The sequence below is a fragment of the Dinoponera quadriceps genome, unplaced genomic scaffold (genome assembly GCF_001313825.1).
Source record: "Dinoponera quadriceps isolate SergipeBrazil2010 unplaced genomic scaffold, ASM131382v1 scaffold588, whole genome shotgun sequence".
NCBI classification, from domain to species: Eukaryota; Metazoa; Arthropoda; class Insecta; order Hymenoptera; family Formicidae; genus Dinoponera; species Dinoponera quadriceps.
In genome coordinates, this window is record NW_014554802.1 from 410,065 (window position 1) to 429,942 (window position 19,878).

Consider the following 19,878-nt stretch of genomic DNA (forward strand, 5'->3'; position numbering starts at 1 on the left):
GACACGCAGACACGAGAGCTATTCTCTCCATTTCCAACCGCATGCTGCTTAGAGGCCGATTCCTGACATCGCTGACTGGCAGATGGTACTGGTCCAACCGTTGCTAGCCAGTATTGGTGCAGCGTTGGTTTTACGCAACTCGGCCCAGTAATTTAACATCACAAGAAATAAACAATTTGTTTCAGATTTAGGCTGATATCAAAAAGACATTTTTTTGTGTACATGTTGAAGATGAAAAGATATATCGATTGCGTATTGTCTACGTCAAAAGTAAAATAAAAGAAATGTTCTATCTTTTTCCACTTCTTGCGTACACATGTTAATTTCTCGTACAAAATATTATTTTACATATACATTTAAAAATCGCTTGATGTTTTAAATATTTTCTCGACAGAAACGCTTATACATTGTTAAAGCAATGGCGTGTAGTATAAAGTAATTTGAAATAGTAACAACTTGTTCTCCATACATTGAAAATAAAGGAGAAGTAATTTTACTCTAGTTCTGTGATACCATGAGTAAACATATATCGAGTAAAAAGTTAGATAACGCAACGTCGGACGAGATAAAGTCGACCCGATACTAACAGACAGTACTGACGTAGTGTAGGATTATGGTGAGATAACCAGGACCCAAGAACGACAAATAATAATGACTTAACGATAATATACAGGGTGGAGCATTTATTTTGAGACGTCTAAATAAAAAGAAAAAAAAATAAAGCAAAATGAAATATTTCAGATAAAATTGTAGGGTTTCAAAGGGGGCGTATCTTGGTGACATTGATTTGATCTTCGGGCGGAGTGTCAAGGTGAAAAGAAGGTTAATTTTATATTTTTTTAATAGAATCCTAAATTTTTACATACGTTTGCAGCCCTTTTCGTTTCCCTTTCTTCTAAATTTCAGTGTATTAATAGCAATAAGGTTGTTATCACTGATACTGATAGTAATATTTACCAGAAAAATGGCCCTCCTGACTTCTTTCACTTATGCAATTATAATTACGGATCCCAAAGATTTTTTTCCTCAATATTCATTCTTCCGTTCGTTCGTCGTGTTCTTCGTTCGCGCGAAATCGCTGCACTTGCTCGGCTCTCGCATATATCTTTGCACGGTGCAGCGGTCATAGAACTTTCTCGATCTTTTCGTTATTATTACCTTACGTACGCGCGCGCGCGCACACACACACACACGTTGACGTTTGCAATCTTGCCTTCCCTGCTTCGCTCGCTCCCCTCTCCCCTGTCCCCATCCCGTTCTCAATCGATCGTACCATGCCCCACGCGCACGGCGGCGGTCCTGAAATATTTACGACTTACGTTCCAAAGTATCGAGATCGCGTTTTATAGAGTAGTAACTGTTCACGATGTGGCGCGATAATTGCAAACGTATCGTAGGGCCCCTCTCTTAAATTGTAGCGATTACAGTCTGCGAAACTTTACCTCTGTCATGTCCCGGCCGCACAACTTTGCCTCGGCGGTAAACGTGCAACGCTCGCTACGAAAAATCGTTACGTTTTCTTTGTTAAGCCGTTCTTTAGATACGACAGTCGTAGAAACATACGCAATGCTTCAACTCCGGCGATTCATGCTTTCGCAGTCGAGAAGGGAAATAGAATCAAAAAGGCCCAAGTTTCGTATATTTCTCGAGTGCACGGAGAAGATATTGTAGTGAAAATGATCATAAAAGTTTGTAATGCTGGGTTATACGGGGAATTATTATTGAAATTATTATGTGTTTTAATTCTACTTTGCCGCGCTGTTTTCTAGATAGTTTTTTTTTTTAGGAATTTTCTTAAGGAAAAATGAGTGAATATATTTTTTTAATTACTTTTGCCCTTTATTTATTATTGTTTGAAGATTATTGTACGATTTTTTATAAATAAAATATCTGAATTTTTTTATATGTAAAATATATATGAATGATAATTAATTTTGAATAGATCGATTTGACTTCTGCATCGCGTGTGTGATTCAAGATATATTTCTTTTATTTGAAGAATTATTCTTCTCATCAGGAGAATTTCCCTTTTTTTTCTTTTCTTCCGACGGAGGTCTCCGTCGGAAGTACGGAAATTATCGCGAGACACCACGATGATGCATCGTTTAAACACTCACTCGAGCACTCCGCGAGTCGCCGAGCTATTGGGAAGGTATACACCGCGAAGCACTCGCTCTCTCGCGCGCTTTGATATTATTGTTTATCGGTAGCAATAATGACTGGCTGGATTGCTCTCAGCGGGCATATTGGATCGTGTTCGAGTGGCGGCAGCTGCGGCTGGATTTACATTCGGGAACACGCCGCCCAGAACACGAGGGTGAAATAAATTTCGCCGCGATTTCGCCCTCATGCGCCCTCGTCGTCAATTAAAAGGCTACGCATTGTTTCGCGTTGGTTTTTAATTAGAATCATCGTCAGGGTGTGAAGGTGATTAATAATACCACCGGTAATCGGTAAGGCGAGGTAGTGATGAGCGAGTGGGTGGGAGGGGGAAAGGGCGCTGGTAAAATCGTAATGCGTAACATTAATCCTGGACTACGTACGTTGCTGAATAAATTATGCGGGTGCGATATATTCAATCAATTAAGTTCATTATCGGACTCGCTTCCGATTTTTGCATCCGGCTTTCGGATTTCGTTGAGTGTCGACGAGACTTAAAACTCCCCGAGCTTGCCGATCCTCCTCTTCGCGATCCCTTCTCTGTCTGTTCAATTTCCGCGAGCAATGCCAGGCTCCGAAAGAGCGACAGATTGTTATGCATCGTGGAACGATAGGCAGGTCGATGTTCTGCCCCCCCCCCTCCCCCCTTTCCGGCGATTTCCAACGGAAAGGGCGGAATTCGATCCTATCATTGTGCGCGCGTATATTCGCATGACCGCGGTAAGAGTCGGCCGAATGAACGCAGGTCAGTTATGCGAGAACGATAAAATCGCGGCGCGCTGCCGCCACGTCGAATGCTACGAGTATCATTTATTTCCGTCATTACTACAATTAACATACGAATGTATAATGTATGAAAGTGATGTAGTCTCGGAAGTCATCATAGTCGTCGATTAAATATGCTTGGAAGGATTTTGTTTGCTCAGTCAAAATTTCGTTAATTGTTCCACTTTTTCTCGGTGCAAAGGCTCAGTTGGTGATCCTAGAATATTGAATGTATGAATATTATTAAATGAATATTATTATATGTGTAATTTTTAAAATATAAGACGTATTTTTGAATCTGCCTTTCTCTCGCACATTGGAATAATGATATTCGGTATCGTCACATCTCGACGATGCAAGAAAGAGGAGGAAATAACGAGGTTTGGTAGTTTTAGCGCTGTGCCCAAACGCGTGTTGCGTCACACGAATCCCGCAAACTTCCGATCTTCGAAATAGGTGGATGAGTTGCCGCGCGACCGTAATAACCAGCTCTTCCGTACTTTCGCAACTTTCGATGAAAGAGAGACGGGACTCGCATACTGCATGCGTGCTCGTGCAACCGTGCCGAGCATTTGCGTGGTGAGTATAGGTCAGTTATGCAAGGGTGAAGCGCTATGGCCATTGAGCGTCCACCCTCTCTCGCGTTTGTCGTCTCTTGACCGGAACGCCGAAATCGCTTCGTTATCCTTGGTCTCCCTGTCAATTGCACGGAGAAAAAGAGGTGTTCCTGTTTTGAGAAAATCTGCATTCTCAACATGTACATGTTGAAATAAAATTATGCAGCGTTGGATAGATAAAACTTGCTTTTAAGTGGAATATTATATTGTTTTTGTTGGAAAGTATGTTTAATTTGGCGTTTAAATGTAATAATTGACGTAAACCTAACAGATAATGAGATATTCAAGGAGACAAAGAGTAACGAATGTAATAAGATGAGTATAAGGCAGCGGTTAATCAATAATAACTAATCTGACTTTAATTAATAAGAGTACAATTGTCATTTCGTTGAATTATCGTCTAACTAACGCTGTTGGTTTCGCTCGACGTTGCGTAAACGTTGCACGCTATCGTAACGTGGAAAGGTCAGTGTCTCTTTCTCTCGGCGTGACGCGATCGCTCGTTCGTTGGCTTGTTCACACGCGACATGACGCGACGCGACGTCTGAAACATCCGCGCGGCCGGAAAGTGAGTCGAGCGAGCAAGATGATCGTTCCTTCGGCCGGCCTTATTCTGAACGCGAGCACGCGAATAACGACCTCCCCCCCTCCCTCTCTCTTTTTTTCTTTTTCTTTTCAGCCACTTTATGGCTCCGATATAATTTGCGAGCGTTGATACGCAACGAAACGCGTTGTTTTTGCGCGAAATGAAACCACCGGTTTGTGAATGCAACGACCGCGTGCTTGTGTAGTCTTGAATGCGATTTTTTTTTTTTGCCAGGTACCATAGTGACTGATAAAGCGGCTCGTAACGGTGCGCGTGCGTGTGTATATTTTAATACATCTCGTGTGTTCTTCTTATCCGCTTGTTTTCATTCACACTTGAGTCGACCGGCGGCCAACAGGCTGACCCGTCGACCCGATCCTCGTGTCATGTATTTACGTCGAATCATACGTCGTATGAATGCGTGTTCGATGTAGGGCGCGTAGGTCGAGCGGAACGACCGTTTGATGATTGCGAGAGTTTTACCTTCTATCGACAATCGTAGTCGTAGTTTCTTAATCCCAGCGATATCGATCCTCCAGCAGAGAAAAGTGGCACGACGAAATATTAATTATTCGTGATGACGTAACAAAATATATATTCGACATCGGTAGTTGTATATCGAGGATACAAAGCGATTTGACGACAGTTTTTTAGGATTCATTCTGAAATCGCGTCCGATGAAATCGACTTTCCCAATTTCCCGAAATGTCGTTTTTCGCTCGCGTTTATCGCGCGTGTGATTCGTTTGCAAATTATCGAAACGAGCCATGGGCTCGGCCGGTTAATCGACTGATCGATCGCTCGACACTGGAGGCTGTGAAACCCGAAACGACGACGGGACCAGGCCAATTGGCAATGTCTGGGCCTGTAATTAGGTTTGCGTTGGTGGTAACATCATTACTCAGTAAGCTCGCAATTTCCTCGTGACCGTCGTTCGCCGTGATCGTCGTCGTCATCGTCTCCAACCGGTTCCCTTCGTCGTGGTGCTTCGAGCGGGAAGCTCACTTTTCTAGTAGACCGAACGAGCAACTCTCGTCGTTCCGCTTGTGACCGAAGGAAAAGAAAAAAGTGTGAGTGGAGTATTGCTGGAGGAGAGACTGGACGGGAAGAGCCGTCCTTATTCAGATAAATTGCGCCACTGTTTTATAATGGGGCATTATAGGCAACGTACACATCAGAATTTCTGTCGTCATTAATGGTCGCGTTTAAAAAGCGCGCAATCGACGGGGAGGAATTCTTCGTATCTTACAATGTAACGCGCTCCGCGTCTGGGGTGTATTTTTGTTGTATTATGAAATCACGCGTAACGATCGCATAAACTATGTGCGTGATCGAGAGCGACGTTCGATTTAATGACATGGTGGAAATCCGATACAAGTACAATACGCACGTAGAATAATACAATAAAACGGGCGAAATGAGATTGACGTTGTGTGAAAAAGCTCGTCGAATTCCCACGATCTCTCTAAAACGGCTTTTGTGTTGCGCAGTGGCGTCGCCGTCTCATGCGGGGAATGCAGCAGCAGCGGCACCAGCGACATCACGGAACCGGGTTCCCCGTGCAGCACCAGCAGCGACGAGGGGGTAGCGATACGCGGCACATCCGCCAGTCCACTGCCGTCCCTGCCCAAGCTGGCGGCGTCGTCGCAGGCCGGCACCAGGCCCCAGTGGCCTTGGGCCCCGCCGTTGGCGGCGACCGCCTGCTCCACGTACAAAAGGTCGAGGGGCGAGCCGGAGGCTGGCGCGCTCGCCCGCTCCGGCGCCGCCGACCCCACGTCCAGGGGGGCCGCCAAGGGGAACGGGAAGACCGCCGGTGGTCAGCATCATCACGAGTCGCAGGGCAAGATCACGGAGTATTTTAAGACGCAGATCAAGCCGCAACAGCCGAAGGTCGGTACTCGGGATTCTAAGAGTCGCCGCTTTTTTCAATCGTCCGAACCAACTCGCCGATACGTTTTCAGTGAAATGCACGTTTCGGTGAACTTTCTTTTTCTTTTGATCAAAACAATAAAAGTGTGGAGAAAATGCTGTTTATTACGGTCTAAGCGAATGAACAAACACCTGCGACTGTCATCAAAGAAATTCACTCTAATTACGTAACTAATGCCATCTAACGTCGAGCGGTATATTCATATAGATCATTCAAGCAGCATCTATCTGTACTAGGTGAAAAAACGTATGCAGAATTTTTTCAGTCAAAATATTATAATTCCTTCGATACAGAGATCAAATAACGGATACCTTTGTAAAGTCGAGTCTTGTTTGTTAAATCACTCATTCGGTGACGTTTAATCGGCAGTTTTCGCGGAGCGAGCAAAGTAGAGAAATATCGCCGGTGAAAGAAAGAAAGAAAAGCGCGCTTCCTCAGATTAAAAACCGTAGCGACCGTGTAGCGGAAGTGCTGAAAGACCCGCTTAACTTCGCACTACGGACACTTCAGATACCGATCCCCATCTTATCGGCGAGCGCGCATTTATCGGATATTGAATTAGCCTTTTTTCCTTATTTCCCTTTTACGACCGCTTGTAGAGCGGTTTTGCTGTAGATTATTTCGCGGAATTAATCAAAACCGTCTTATCGATCGACAATTTAATATGGCACGTTCGCGCGCTTCACACACTCGTGCACTCCCAACGCTCAACGTTTATTTATACGTCATTATTTATACGGTAAACGTAATAGGCAGGTCGAACTGTCTCTCATCGTCCTTTCGTCGTTTTTTTTTTTACCAAGGAAGATTTCGCCAGAGGGCTAAAGTGCAACTTTCTAACGCTAATTCGGTACACATCAAGTCGGCACGCGTCTTCACTTAGCAAGGACGAATAATATTCCAAGATATCGCAGTGACAATCATATGTCTCTCCGTTGACAGATCAAGAAAACGAGCGAGACGATGTCGGTGCTGGTGGCCAAGAGTTCGCCGGAATTCCGAAGACCACCGATGGTGCAGAGGAACAAGGGCGGTCTCGCGAAATACTTGGGCACCGTGTCGCTCAATACTCGCGGGAGCCCGAGCAACGATTGGGAAGCGCGAACGCTAACAACGACACCGTCAGCCGCGAAGAAACCGCCGCTGGTCATAGTGCCAAGGATCACCGGCAAGCTGGATCACAAGAAGCTGCCGAAGCCGCTGCCAAGTTTGCCAATCTCGAACGACGTGCTGAAAAATCTGCCGAGCTGCAAGATCTCATCACTTAGGTATCAACTATCCGGGATGTAATGCATAGTCCCGTAGCTCTGTGTTGGGCCAGTTCATTTTTCACTATTAAGTACATTGAGAAAAGTCACTCTTTTCTTTCATCTTCGAACTTTCGAGGAAGAAATATTTCGTCTTTGCCGTTCAAGAGCTACGGGAACTTTGGGAACTCGAATGAAATTGTAAGATGGTGAGTCAATGGGGAAACGAAAAAAGTGACGATAGAAAAATGCAGCAACAAGGAGCGAAAAAGAAAGAGGAGAATGAATATCAGACGGCGGGAAGAGAGCGAGCGATTTGGAGAGTAAAAAATCTTCAAGAACGAGATTCCCGCCATTCATGTATACTCACTCACGAACTAGTTTTATTATATTTAAATTATACGTTATCACTCACTAGATTCTGGATTTAATTTTTCCATTATGCGTGACTTGTTCGCGCATACACGTCGCAACCAATGCTGATTAGTCATTGGAATCTCATTTCATATACTACTAAAATATATAATCATTTTAAAACTCAAAGGAATGTGCAGAACAATCAGTCGTCTTAAGGTTTCCGGATACTCGCTTCGGCTGTCCTTTGATAACGAGGCTTCTGATTTATGTGACGGTATATACGTGGAAACGAGAGGTATTCCCCTCGCTTCTGACGTCATTAAAGAAGGACAGCCAAAGATTATCCAATTCTTTCGTTATCGATGCGTATGTAATGCACCGCTCAACTAATTTGATATGGTGCAATCTCCCTTCCTAGATAAAAGTGGAACACGGTAAGTAAAGGTCATTTCTCATTAAGCATTTGCTCTGTTTCGAATTCCCGGGTAGGTTACCTTCAGACGCGAGTCTCAGCACGGCCAAATGCAGCTCCCCGCCTTCCACCGCCGCGTCGTCGCTGCTGGGAGAACCGGTGCCGTTGGACTTCAAGGGTTGCATCCTGTCGAAGCCGCACGTGAACGAGAACAACAATTTGACGAACGGGGGCATCCTGAGCGCGCTGAGGTCTCAGGGCGGCCACGATCCCATGTCGCGGCTCTTGCCGCCGGAGAACGGCAAGAACGAGGAAGCCCAGGCGATCGCACCGGTCGACGAAGACGACGTGGACGAGGAGGAGGAGGATTCGAGGGGCAGTTCGTCGAAGCCGTCGCCCATCCTCTCGGCGCCCATCACTATCCGATTCCCGGCGCGAGAGCCCGAGAAGGATAGATCGCGAGCTGCGGACAGCGGGAACTGCCGCTGGGACAAGTGTGAAGTCAGCTTTGAATCTGTCGGCGGTCTTTTGGAACATTTACAGGTACGAAGGAGAATGTAATAATTATGATATATGATTTACCATTATCATTCTTTTGCAGTCTGCGCACATTAACACGCAAACCGGCGTTGATAATTTCGTCTGTCAGTGGCAAGGGTGCAAAGTACAAGGAAGGACCTCGTGTTCTCGCCGATGGCTAGAGAGACACGTTCTGTCTCACGGCGGCAATAAACCTTTTCGATGTATCGTCGACGGCTGCGGCTGCAGATTCAGCTCCCAGGTGACCATTGAGTTCCTAGGTTACTTGAGAATTTCCGGACGCATTAATGCGACTCTTTCCTTTGCAGACCGCCCTCGAGAGGCACGTGAACGGTCACTTTAATCAGCCGGAAACGAACAGCAACAACGGGAGGCGTAGCTGTGAGAACGGCGGCAAACTCGTTAGGAGGAATGGCAAAAAGCTTAGATACAGACGACAACCTTGGTCCGGTGAGTTTCGTTACAACACTCGCGATCGTTGGGAATGTTAAGTGGAACGCACCTGTTGTGTTCTTTCAGCGAGGGTTTTCGATTATTTCGACTCGGGAGTGATGGAGCGTCTGCAACATAGGCTATTGGCACTAGAGTCGTCGAGGACACTGGGGGGACTAGCTGACACGCCAGCAAACTCGATGGCACTAACTAGTCAAGTAAGTTGCATGCGAAAGAGACACATTGTCGAGAATATTCGATAAGAACGGTTTTCACCTCCTTTCAGATTTTAATGAGGAGAGTCGAGATGGACGGCAAGACGAAGGTACTTCTACGATGGTTTCCCCAGAATATGTAAGTGTAATAAAAACTTCAATCACTCCTGTTGCTGCTGTTGTCGACTCACGTGTGTTTCTTCCGCAGAGTACCGGACGAATGGGTACTTGAATCCGAAGTACAAAGCACAAAGCACGTAGGTATTCGCAAAGTGGCCGCCAGTAATCCGGAGGAGGTGGGTTTGGCTCTCTATCCGGCGATAAGCGGCCACGCGCCGCCGACGACGCGAGTGAAGCAGCGCCGGAAACCAGTGAAAAATTCGTGATAATGCCGTGATCGGCCCGGATCCAGGACTGACCTAACGAGGCGCGGCTGACACCTGAACCAGAGAAGAACAAAATACTACTACCGATGGTATAGTACGGTCTATACGCTTCCTGGTCGGTGAAGACGAAGGCCGCTGCAAAGGCCGTGCGACCTGAAACCCGAGTGTGTATCGTGAGGAAGGGAGGGAGGAGCAGGACCGTTTGTAAGATAACTCACCTAATTTAGGAAGACGACCAATCTACACGGATTCAGATCGACTAGCCGGCTAAGATAAGAATCACAGTCGGTCGAGAGACCGCGAAAGAGATAGAGAGAGGACGAACTGGAGAGCAGCACAGTAGTGATATAAGAATAGAGGGACGCACACAGCTGGAAATACTTCGGAAGAGGGGGCTAGAGAGGATAGGGGAGGAGAGAAGGGGGAGCGTTAGGATCATCCCATAGTTAAATCCGTCTCCCGTTTGGAGTCGAGCGAGAGAGAGAGCAACCATTGCCGAGCGCAACGCAGGCGTTTACTTTTTGTCCACTCGTCGATAGGTACGCACCAACTGAGCTGATTGCGTGCGGATTTTTGCGCACGAATACCTCGCATTATATTCGAAGTTCGTCGGCCTCGGAAGCGCTAAATCTGGGCCTCAAAAGTGCCTCACCGTGGATACGTTTTGTATCGTCTTCTTCCCGCCGATCCAGGGAAGAGACAGGACGCGTGGTGGGAACGGTAATGGATAGTTGAGGATTAAGAGGGAAAAAAGGAAGAAATGCGAAAAAAAAGGAGGGAAGAAAAAAGAAGAAGAGAGTAAAAAGAAGCTTTTGCGGTATGTCTATTGCGTTTGGTTTTTTGCCGAAGGAAAACCGACGGAATGCACAGACAAAATGTTTAAGCGGTAGTTAACAATTATAAGGAGATAATCACTCTGGTGGCCTTAGGACTCAATTAATATCTAACATCGGCCCTTGGCACTTCCGGGAAATCGATGGAGTTCTGAGGGACCCAATCGGGAGGCGAACGAGATCTCCGACGATGCTTCGAGAAAGAGAAAAGGAGGAGAGGATGCGTCTATCTCGATTTACACCTTGGTAAGGAACTCGCGTCGAGAACGTGAAGAGAGAAAGAAAGAGCCAAGAGGAAAAGGACAGAAGGAAGAGAATTGGACAGCGTGAAGCGAAAAAACAAGAGGAAATCAAGATGTGAAGAGGGGGGAATGAGTCGGATGAGAATGCAAGAGTACAAGAGAGAACAAGAAGAATGAATGCGAGAGCGAGTGAGAGTAAGAAACCATAGAAATTGTTCCGAAACAGCCGTTATTTCTCTGAATGAGGGTTGACAGTCTCCCAGGTCGAGAACTCGGCGTGATGTTGAAAGATTGCGGAATAATCGAACGACACGTACGCCACCGAGATTTCTATTGAGCATTATTTATGCCTCTCCTTGTCCTAGGACGGGGAGGTGACTGGTACAAAATGAAATTAAGGGAACAGCAATAACTTCTCAGGGCACGAGGCATGTCCGAGCGCAGAAAAGAAGAAAAAGAGAGACGCGCGTCGGGAGAGCTTGCATCGCTCCTGCGTCTGAGGGCCACTTGCACCAATTAATTGCTCCGATTAATCTTCCATTAACTAGCAGTATCTGCCAACAGCAGAGCTTTATCGTGGATACAAACCACTGTCAAACTCATAATCATCAAGTATCAAATTAATAATTCCACCCATGTCGAGCACTGTTTAATTCATCACAGTAATGACGAACTGTGCGAATTGATCGGAGAGCTTGGCCCTGCAAGCGGTCCTGAGACACGTTCGATTTCTTGTGCATTGCTTGTGCGTCGCTTATTTTTATATCTTTCTGCTGAGTTTCGCGCAACGTGTTAGCGATTGCACTCGGCTCTGGAAAATCAGATCTCACACTGACGTTCTTCGTTTTCTTCTAAGAGAGAAAAAAAGATGAGTCGAATAGGAACCAAGCGAGAACGGTAGCTAACACGCTGCACGACCGATGCGAGCTGCTACCCTCAAAAGGGGAAAATCACGATGGTTGAGTTACATTTTTCTCACAGAGTTTTTAGAGGGACACACTGAGAGAAGGAGAGCGATGAAACACAACGTTCGGCGCGCGTCGCTACTTCCGTGACACTCGCAAGTATCACCGTATCGCGGCTTGCGAGCAAAAAATGAAGCGAAAATAAAAACTTTTACGATTATCTGTTGCGGCGACGCGCGCGCGCGTGTGTACATATATGTCGTGTATACATACATGTAAACAGATACGGATCTTGGTGTAAATTGAGAAGAGGAGAAAGTTATGTGTATCGTGTCGGATGTGTGTGATTGACGAGAGAGAGAGAGAGAGAGAGGGAGAGAGAGATGTTGCGCTACACGAAGAAACAGATGGGGCGAACAGAACCGAGACGTCATGCATATACACACACACACACAAACACACACACCAGCTAAGAAACACTGCCAATACGATTGTAATTAAGAGCTCCACGACAATTAATCAATTAATTATTCTTATTATTATTATAAAGATACGATTAAGTGTATAATCGAATAGATCTCTAGCTGACGCGAGAAAGGGATGCGTTAGAAAGAACGGCAGCACTGAGAACAGACGTCGTCGTCGTCGTAGTTCTCACGGTCATGATCGTTTTACCTACGCCCCAAGCGGAATACGCGTTTTAACACACGATGACAATTCTACTTTTATCAAATGATGATGCGCGAGGATGTCCCGCGTACGTGCGGCGGCATCATACACGCGGCGCTGCGCGTCGCGCGTGGCCGCGAGTACGAATGTAAATACTTAGTTGAAATTATCATAACGAAACGGTACACACACACACACACACACACACACACAGAGTCATGGACAATGAAAAGGACTGTGATCGTTTCACAGACTGTGAATTTCGGTATCACGCGTCACATTTCGATTCATTCATTATGCGGCTTGCGATACATTTCATTCTTATTTGACACCCGGTACATGTCATTTTTGCTTCTCCTCGTGCTGTGATGCGTTCTGAAAACTGGAAACCGACCGGACACGGCCTTGTTGTCCACGACTGTGGACATAATACTGTACTCGTAGCCACGAGCTTGCTTTCACCATCGCTGAGGTAAGCTTCTCTCGCGAGTACCCGAAAGCTATCTAAAAGCGTATCTCTCTGTACCGGTTGATTTTCCAGCACGGCGTTCCCGCAAGGACGACATACACGTGTAAACACACACATACACGGACATATACTCGAATACACACATATACATGGCGGCAAAGGTGATAGAGATCCTTGCTTCTGCATGGACGGATCGAGACCGACGACGGAAACGCGTCACTGCCAAAATCACGCTCTGCCAGCTCCGTCTTGTTTTAACGGTGCGCCTTTAGCATATATACATGTATATCTCTCTTTGCACGAACGTGTGGTCCACATGTCGTGCTTCTAACGAACTTCGTCGGTCTTTTCCCTTTGTCGCGCGCGCGCGCCACGCACACGCACACACACACACACACACATTAAGTAACGTATGTACGAAAGCACGGCCTAGCCGCAGCTACCGTTTCGTTCTTCGAATTTATATTTTCTCTGGGTGTATATCGTCGTTCTTTTAGAAAAAAAAGAAAACAAATTGACTGAATAACTAAATCAGCGAGCGACAAGACAAACTTAATCTTAGAGAACTTGATGATTATGAGCGGAAAATTGATTTCTCGAGTGTATATCAGTCAGCTGACATCTCGCTCTATTTTGTACGATGTCCGTGGTTAATTTTTATAGGTTTAAAAAAAGGAAATCCACGGACTTGCGTCTCTCCTTATTTGCGTGTCTCTAAGTAGATAATTTATTTTTAATTTTAAGAGAATCGATGTCGCACACTACCACCGAGTGTGCGAGCGTGTTTCTCAAGACCGACGATATCCTCCGAGCGCTCATGTGCACTGCCAAACTTCATCGAGCACGCAAAATCGAGGTACTGCCAACGAGACATACAGAACGAGACGCGCGCGCGATATTGTAGGAAGATTATTAGATATACGAGGACTCCTCGTTTTGCATTGGATTTTTATTTCTCGCCGTCAAGAATTCACTTAGCGCGCTAATCAAATCGAGAGGCAGCAGTGCCATGCGAGGAGTCTCTCGTGAGGAATCATCGCGTGTTCCTTGTGATCGGCACGTCCCGCTTTCGGGTCAACGACGCGACGAGATATAAAGGTGAAATTTGGAAAATGAAGAATAAGACACCATATGATATTAATCACACATGCGCACACATTGGGATATTGATTTAACATCATTATATATGTGTGTGTAATATATATGTAGTATAATTTTTTGCATACGAATATCGTGAAAGTCGAGAGAATTTGTCTTAGTTTGAAAAATATCCGTTCGAAAGATTGCAACTGACGTCTCTTTCTATATTTTTGCATCGTTCCGCAGTCGATTTTATTCTATGGTTTATATGTGAGAAACAAATGGACTTCTAAACTACGTTCTTGCTCCACGTATCTTACATTTATATCTCGTCGTGTCTCGACTTTTCATGTTCATCGCTTACTTTTTTATTCTTTCGTGGCGCGATCGTTTTCCGATCGCTATTTTTATCATTTCACCTTTTCGACCACTTATTGCGAGATCTCTGCTCGTGCGAGTAATACATGATATTATTTCGTTATCGGCTCGTTCTCATCGAAATCGAAATTGCGTCGATCAGATAAGGGACCAATCCTTTTTACATAAGTGAAAATTCGTCCGCTCCATTTGGCCCGTCGTTCTGCTTACGAGGTGGAAATTATTATTTTACAAAAGAAGACGTGTTTATTTGATACGGGCGATTAGATCGATTTGATTTAAAAGCCTCCTGAGTTGATATAAAAAGAATGCACTACGCATTAAGCAGAGATTCCATTAGACATTTAACGGTATATTTTTGCGTTTTTTTGTTATTATTATTAATATTATTATTATTATTATTATATTTCTTGCAAAGGTGGAACGATAGAAGGAGCCGTCGGCCGTTCGATCGCGCTTGATCTCTTTGGAATGGAAGAACCGCAATAAATAGTAAGAGGGAGAGAGATCAAAAGCACTCGGAAGGTCCTTCCAATTAATTGTACGATCCATTTCTCACGACGTAAAATTAAAAAGGCTCGAGCGAATCAGCAATATGAAAAATCATGCGGAAGGTACAAAGTGTAATTTAATTAAGTTTCGTTGTTAATTCTCGGACGAACGCGTCGACGACCGACATTTTTAAAGCAATCTTGCGCAATAAATTAATTTGAGTTTACCGCGACATTTTTTTTTTACGTATATGTGCGCGTTTAGATTCGTCCATCACGATTATGTTATGCGGCGAGTCCAATTCCGACATCAAGTATTTCCTATACTTTAGAGTATACCAATTCGTATTCTCTCTGTGTTGTAATTAAGTCGCGAGTTAAGATTTTATATCGTCAGTTGAAATCGAACTGCATTTAGTTACGAGATAACCTTTTGTCTTTCTTTTCTCAATCCTTGATACAAGTTGGCACTCGTTGTGTCGCGTCTTCTTCGTTTCTTTTTTCCTTTTCATGCGTTCCCAAATCGGCAGCGATGAACAATTTTTCCTCTCTATAAGTGCGATGGATATTAAAAGAAGGATCATAGACTTCGCCATGTGTAGCTATAGTGTCTCGTATAAACTTTTACATTGTTTGTATATCGGCCTGCTAACAATACTGCTAAATTATCGATAAATTAATAGTAACTTTTTTAATGTAAATGCGAAAGAGAAAAAGAGTGAGAGGGAGGGAAATGGAGGAGGGGGGGGGGGAGGATTGAAAGAACCTGAGAGAGATGGAGGAGTGACGAGCATGTATGTAAGATCAACGCGATTTGTATACGGTTTTTTTAGTGCACGAAGTTCGACCTGAAACGGAAATCAACTGTTTTTTTTCCGTTTCCCTTCTTAGTGTTCTTTTTTTTATATACATATTCGTACGTTTTTTTTTTGTAGAGTTAAACTTTAGTCCACACGATGCCGCGCACTGAATAATGTACGTTTAAGAAAAAGAGATGCTGTAAAAGTGTTCTGTAATCTAATTAGGTCTATATTAGTATCAGAGGAGGAGGAAAGAAATGAGAAGAAAGAGGGAAAGTATTGCGAAGAGACACGCGGATGCTCATTCTTTCTTTCCTGTCGCATTTTTTTTCCTTTTTTTAGAATTTTGCTCAGACACATACACACACACACACACACGCATAAAATACACACGTATATATTCGCCATGGATTTATTTCTTTTGACGGTGCATGCGTGAATGTGTGCGCAAGGGAGTGAGAGAGAGAGAGAGAGAGAAAGACAGTGACCGTAAACTAGACGTAGAACAAAGAAACGATGGGCGCGAAATGTATAAAAAGATGAGTAAATATGACAGGGGAGGGAGAGGTATGTGGAAATACGCAAAAGAAGAAACAATGGGGAAAAGGAGACGGAAATTCTATAGGCACCGTATTTTTGCAAGAAAAATTAAGGAAAAGCGTAGACGGAAAAGGAATACGGATACGAGAGAAATTTCAATTGTGAAGTTCTCTCAATCACCGTGTTAAACCCCTGACGATCGCTGTACTTTATCGAGTAATTGTGTAAACGCAACACGAGCGAAGTATTCTTTTCAGACAAGTTTCTACACTCTTCTCCGATAAATCCACGTACAGATTTGAGAAACGCGTGTGGTAATATAATCGTGTGAATATCTCATTGGAAAATTGGCAAGAAAGAAAATCAATGAAAATACGATGACGACTTGAGTGTAACGTAATTTAGAAATTTAGAATGTAGTCGTCGATTACTATTCTTATAATAAGTCTAAATTCCACCTATCGGAAAATATACTTTTTCTACGGCAAAACATAATAAAACGCGGTAAAAAATATACCGTGGACAATTTGAAAAGTTTCGCGGCTTACGCGGCGGAGGTTATATTGAAAAATGAAAATGATTTCACAGAGAAAAAGTAAATTTCTCATTGTCAGGCCGCGAACCCTTCAAATTGTCCATGGTACATCGATCATGCAATCGTCTTATTGGAATATTAATTGATGTTCACGTAAGGGCGGGTAAAGTGGCGATTAAACGTGGAATTTCGGAGCAATTTCACACAGAAGTGTACCTCTACAAACAAATACACACACACACACACACACATACACAAGTAGACCAGAGGATCTCATACAGCGTTGACGAAGGAAAGAACGAGTGAGAATTAGAGGCATCGCAAACGCGAAGGGCTCGGCTTTCCAGTTTTCGTTCGAGTCTCGAAGAGCGTACGAAGGGACGAAACGTCGAGAAAGACGGGAAGAGGTTCACACTTGTAAATGTATAAAGGAAAAGTGACAGCCGATTCGAGAGAACGAGATCGCGTTTTAGATATTACGTTAGAGACGGACGGGGCGGGGAAGGGAGAGGGGGAAGAACGGTAGATCGAAGGAACTACGTGACTTTTCCGATTGTCGATCTTGTTTCTTGCACCGCGGCTCGGAGCTGTAAATATAATTGAGTGTGTGTAAACGCGACATACAAAGACTCCTCTCCCGAGAGTATGTGCATATAGATATAGCTTATTACAGATATAGTGTTTGCATTTATTATAAATTCTATGTAAAAGTCGTCGACGAGACGAAGTCGAGCGACGATCGCGACGAGGGCCGCTTTGAATGTAATTATTATGTTGATAGGATCGCCAAATCCGTGTGAATCAGTATTATATAGGTACGTTTTCCTTTTTAGTCGTTGATGATTCCTCCCAGGAAGCTTTATATAAAAAATCTCTGCATTATTATTACTACCAGCACAACCACCACCATTATTACCACTATTATTACTATTATTACCACTACCGCTACTACTGCTATCACTACTACTACTACTGCTACTACTATCACTAAACACGTCTATTTTATTCGATCGACTGTATATCGCGACGAGAAAAGGGTAGGTTTTACGATTTATTATTTTAACGGTACCGAATGAATTTCTCGACAAAAGCAGACGATGACACGATAACACTTCGACCGCGACCCCGCGAGATCGCCTCGGTTAGAAAAAAGTGCTTGTACTTGTATAAAAGTAGAAAAAATATATTGCATAGTTTAAAATAATATGGTTTATAGTGTGTAGAGAGAGAGAGAGAGAGAGAGTGAGAGAGAATTTGAAGAGGTACGCGCTGGAGAGACAATAGTGAAAACTGGTGAGCCCCGCTTGATGATTGATTTCATTCACGATTTATCTTACATCGCATCCCTGTGGGATTCAATTGAAAAAGAGAGAAAAGAAAAGGGAGATCACTTTTTTCCAGTGTAAGCACTCTGTATGCGTCTCGCTGTTGACGAAGCGACGAGAATCGGCGCGCGATCCCGTAGGGGGGAGGGGGGGGGATGTATATTTCCCCCTCCATAGGCCAGATCTCTTTTTCACGAGAACAATTTTTAAACGCAGGAAAACGACGACAGCTTCTTGTCGCTTTGTCGAGAGATCGCTGTATCCCCGATATCCGACACACTCCGACGAGAGACTCGATTTATCGCGTAGCAGAGAAGAGACGAAAGACGACGCGCGGTTGTAGAGAGCAGCATGGTTGTTTCGCACTGCCAAATAAATAAGTAAGAAAGGAAGGAGGAAGAACAACCTGCGTTCATTGTGTGGATCTCGACCGATCGTTGGAAGCACCGCCGGTGTTCATTAATCCACACATAGTGGTTCTACGAGAAAAAAATGAAAAAAAAAAACAATGTAAAACAGAGTAATAGAGCTAAGAAGCGCACATTGAGAAAAGCTTCGGCCCCGTACGAGTGAATGAGAAGTGAGAGAGAGAGAGAGAGAGAGAAATATCCGAGCGTCGAATAGTGCTTTGTCTTTTTGGATACTTTCATGTACAAACACGAATGACGGTTTATAGCTCAAGAACAGAACATTAAAGAGATAGATATTGTAAGAAAATAATATTAATTTCACGGTTACGATATCGTACCTGGTTGTTCTTTTATTTTTCACGCCCTACTAAATCACTACGATAGGATCCTGAATATGAAATATTGGTAGATAGCATAAAATTCATAATAAATCGGCACATGCTGATCTTATCACGCTATTGTTTTCCGTCAGAGAAGTTGACCGATAATCTTGAAATTATTTCCCGACGAAATATCAACGGCATGAAAATATACGAACGTAACTGATGTACATTTTCGGCGAAGAGGATTTAAGTTTTGAAGCAAAGAAGGACTGCGGACAAATTAGATCATTCATGCTTTAAGTAGCAGAGTGACGGCATAATGACGTCTATTTTTGGTCATTTATGGTCTTAAGACGTCCTGCGACTGATGATGAACGTTTTTGTAAGACGTCACTTTATAGAGTCAGTTAAAGACGTTGCGTTAAAAGAGTCTTATGTCTTTTTGTAAATTATAATATTTTTACTTCTTTACATATGTATAGGTGTACCAAATACTTTACATGTATGTACACCAAAGAGAAGGACTTAGAAAGCGAATACCGGGTATGCCCTAAGATCATCAAAAATCATCTCGATTTGAATAGTATGGCAAAAAATAAGAGTTAGACTGGCTGTTCAGATATGGTTTATTACGTAACTGCCAACACTTTCCTTTTAATTTGCGCAGGTTCTTTGAAATGCACTACCTTATTGATATTCATAGGAAACTTAAATTTAATATTTTAATATCAATATAATTCCAAATTTTCAGCAAATTCATGACGAAAGGACTGCGATATTATAAGAGATGCTATCAGAAAGAATTTAAAGACCGCGAATAAGTGAATGATACGTTGAATCGAAGGTAATTACAAAATGGGTTAATATTTAACAACACCGATTTTAAGGTAAACTTGTAGACTTTATTTAGTTTTATGTATACACAATAGCTATTGCAAATTCCCTTCAGCTGAATTACTCTGTGTTGTGTCGAGAAAATAATATGCATAAATAGAAGAGAAAATAGCAGCGGATTATATAAAGAATTTCAAATTTATGTTCAATTTAGCACATTAGCATTAATGTTACACGAATAATATACATAGTGCCCTTATAGGTTCTGGAAAATGTTTTACAACAATTAGATGAATGGGAAAAGAAAGTACAACTGTATCTATTCTTCCTGAGTCATCATTTTTGACTCGTTAAACTACTGAAGAATTAAGGGTGACTTTACGGTCAACAATGGATA

The 19,878-nt window shown here is 43.6% G+C and overlaps 1 protein-coding gene across 2 annotated transcripts in view; it reads left to right on the plus strand.

Moving 5' to 3' along the window:
• LOC106742067 overlaps positions 1-18,424 on the plus strand; it is a 64,225-nt gene extending 45,801 nt beyond the window's left edge. The window contains exons 2-10 of one of the 2 annotated variants that reach the window (XR_001374239.1): positions 5,619-6,018; positions 7,001-7,326; positions 8,152-8,617; positions 8,676-8,855; positions 8,923-9,064; positions 9,134-9,264; positions 9,333-9,400; positions 9,470-10,464; positions 10,577-18,424. Coding sequence is in view for 1 of the 2 variants with exons in the window: in XM_014614664.1 (XP_014470150.1) it covers positions 5,619-6,018; positions 7,001-7,326; positions 8,152-8,617; positions 8,676-8,855; positions 8,923-9,064; positions 9,134-9,264; positions 9,333-9,400; positions 9,470-9,647 (1,891 nt within the window). In the remaining variant the exon portion in view is untranslated. Of the gene's footprint in view, positions 1-5,618; positions 6,019-7,000; positions 7,327-8,151; positions 8,618-8,675; positions 8,856-8,922; positions 9,065-9,133; positions 9,265-9,332; positions 9,401-9,469 lie in introns of both variants that reach the window. The other variant, XM_014614664.1, reaches the window with a different exon arrangement.
• Positions 18,425-19,878: the final 1,454 nt, after the last annotated feature.